Consider the following 2,766-nt stretch of genomic DNA (forward strand, 5'->3'; position numbering starts at 1 on the left):
AAAAGTTTTTGTATTAATTTGCCAAAATTGAAAGTTTATGTTAAATTTGCAAAACACGCTAAAGTTTATGATTTTTTACGCCATTAAGCCTATTATATATTATTTGGTTGTTTTTATTTTATATATGGTTTATATAGTTGGTGATTTTCTAATTTTTTGATTCAACTTGAAGGACATGTGTTAAAAGTTTGAAGTTTTAAAGAATTCAATCGGTTTATCGGCTTAATCGATCGAGATTCAGGTTAAGATCCCCGTACCAACGGAACCTTGGTCATCGTTGTGCGTCATGATGGCATCTTAGCGGAAATTTGGCTTATTTTTTTTTTTTCGATTATTATCTTTTACTTGTATTTTTTATTGTTTCATATTTAGTTGTTGAATTAGAGTTTTTGAAAGATTATATAGTTACTTGTTGTTATATGGCTTTTACTCTTCTACTTTGATCTTTTCTTCAATGAATATATCTACGGTTTAAAAAAAAAAAATTATTTTAATATATAAAAATTACATCACCAACATTGACTTCAAAAAATAGAAAGTAAATTTCCAGCAATTATTACACTAGACCTTCCACAATTTTGGCTGAATTTAAAATGCCCATTCTTCTAAAACGTTGCTCTCTTCAAGGACGTAATTGTTACAGAAGCACCCAACGCTGACGTAGCAATTTCAATCTCGAATGAATCATATCGCCGGAAAATTTCAACGACGAAAAGTCTAGACATTAAGACGACAAAATCTTTACCGGCACATTGCTTGTTTCCAATGGTGGGATGCTCCGTCTCAGGCCCATTAGACCAAAGCACATGCTGCAATAATTTCTCTCCATCGCCGACGAATCTGTCGGCAACATACTCTTCGGGTCGGTCAAAAATCTTCGGATCTTTGGTTGCAAATGGTTGGAAGCCGAATATCATTTCCCCTTCTTTAATTTCAAACGCCGCGTCATGACTTTCGATGATTATGTCCCGTTTAGCCTTCCCGTACTGAGTTGGCACCGGCGGGTCGATACGGAAAGCTTCATAAACAGCTGATTTCATCAGAGGCATTTGTTCAAGAGCGGCCATCGTGATTTCTCCACCGTTGGCTTTGAGTACTGATCTGATCTCTTGGGCTAACTCGGTGTGGAGCTTCATTCCGGCTCGGCCGATCCATTTCAATATACTAGGGAAGAAAATCTTCATGCCACCGAATGTATTGAAGCAGGTAGCGAAGAGGAGATTGTGGCAAGCTTCCTCTCTAGCAATACCCATTTTTTCTGCTTCGTCGAGCAGAGATCCGGCAGAGGAAGAGAAGAAGTCGTAGAGGCGGCCGTAGTCTTTCTTGTTTAGAAAAGCGGGTAGACGGAACGTGTGGATGAGTGGCTCCTCAATAAATGCAGGTAGGCCAACAGAGAGAATCGGAGCGAGTTGAAACCCTACCCATTTCGTAATCAACGAAGGTCCGTCAGTTCCAAGCTTACCATCGACTGGATTAACACCAAAGTAACACTTCCCCAAGAAGCTAAAAGCAGCCTGGTCGCCGGGATCGTTAAAACTGACCTTGCCTTTGGATGCTAGATCCTTCTCGAGACCATCGAACAGTTGATTGTAACTCGCGGCGAACTCAGGGATTACATAATCGCGACGAGACTTTAAAAGATAGAACAAGAATTGCTTGAGTTGGGCGTGTTTTGGTTCAGATGGGTCAAGATAAGAAAGAACTCTGTAACCGCCGGTGAGATCAGTAGACGGCATGTAAGTGCCGGTGAAAAGATCTTTCTTTTCGACTTTGGTCACATCGAATAGTACCGGAAAGCTCTTCCCGTCGAGAACAATAACCACCTTTGAATTGCTAGAGATAAAAGGACCAGGTGGCATGTTAACTCTGTACACGGTGGACTGGTACTTTTGAACCCTGGATTTGAAAAACTCGTCTCTGCCTTGATTATAGAAATAATCAAGACGGTCTTTAATGGCACCGAAGAATGGAAGGCCATAGTCACCGGGGATTTTACGAATGGGAAGCTTGGGGGGTTCTGATGAGGAAATAGAGACAGGTGAGTTAGAAACAGAGGATTTTTCAGATACTGAAGCAGTGATGGGAGCAACAGAGGATCGGCGTTTGAAGGGCTTATCGGAACTTTGAAGTGTTGGCAGGAAAGCAGAAGGCAAAGATGAGGAAGTCATTTCTGATTGCTACAGAGAAATTTGACTTTTAAAACTAAGCTTTCGGTGGTGAGGAAGAGGAAGTGGTAGGGAAGAGAGAGTTAATAAGTTAATATATAGTGGTGGGCTGGTGGCAAGGTCTCAAAAGTTTGTGGGGGGTCAACAATGTGAAAGGCATGCAGTTTTCGTTCAGTGGAAAAGTATAAAATAATCAGAAATTCTTAATTACAGCACGGAACATATGGCTGAATAGGTGAGATTTTCTCAAAGAAAAAAGGTGAGAAATGTATTACTATACATTTTTATTAAATCTACAAAAATCTCTCTAAAATTAATTAATTAGTGATAACGGATTATTGTAAGGGCGAAACAACCTCTACAAGATGAGATGTCACCAAGTCCAACAAATACAATAATCGAGATACTAACAAATGAGATACAAACATATAGATGATAGATCTGCCAAGGGCACAACTACTGACACTCAGAGTAATCGAGATATTCTTAGACGAGACATTCTTAGACGAGATATAAACACATCTATCCTGCAAAAATTTATGATGATTGAGAGACAGATATCGAGGTATGAATTTCACGTGTTTGGTATTCATGTTATCAC

The 2,766-nt window shown here is 39.5% G+C and overlaps 1 protein-coding gene across 1 annotated transcript; it reads right to left on the minus strand.

Moving 5' to 3' along the window:
* Positions 1–470: 470 nt before the first annotated feature.
* Positions 471–2,244, minus strand: LOC126663078 (allene oxide synthase). Its single transcript, XM_050356398.2, has one exon. It carries the CDS (start codon positions 2,166–2,168, stop codon positions 606–608), a length of 1,563 nt encoding a protein of 520 aa, XP_050212355.1. The 5' UTR covers positions 2,169–2,244; the 3' UTR covers positions 471–605.
* Positions 2,245–2,766: the final 522 nt, after the last annotated feature.

This window comes from Mercurialis annua, linkage group LG1-X, assembly GCF_937616625.2.
Source record: "Mercurialis annua linkage group LG1-X, ddMerAnnu1.2, whole genome shotgun sequence".
In the NCBI taxonomy this organism is placed as follows: Eukaryota; Viridiplantae; Streptophyta; class Magnoliopsida; order Malpighiales; family Euphorbiaceae; genus Mercurialis; species Mercurialis annua.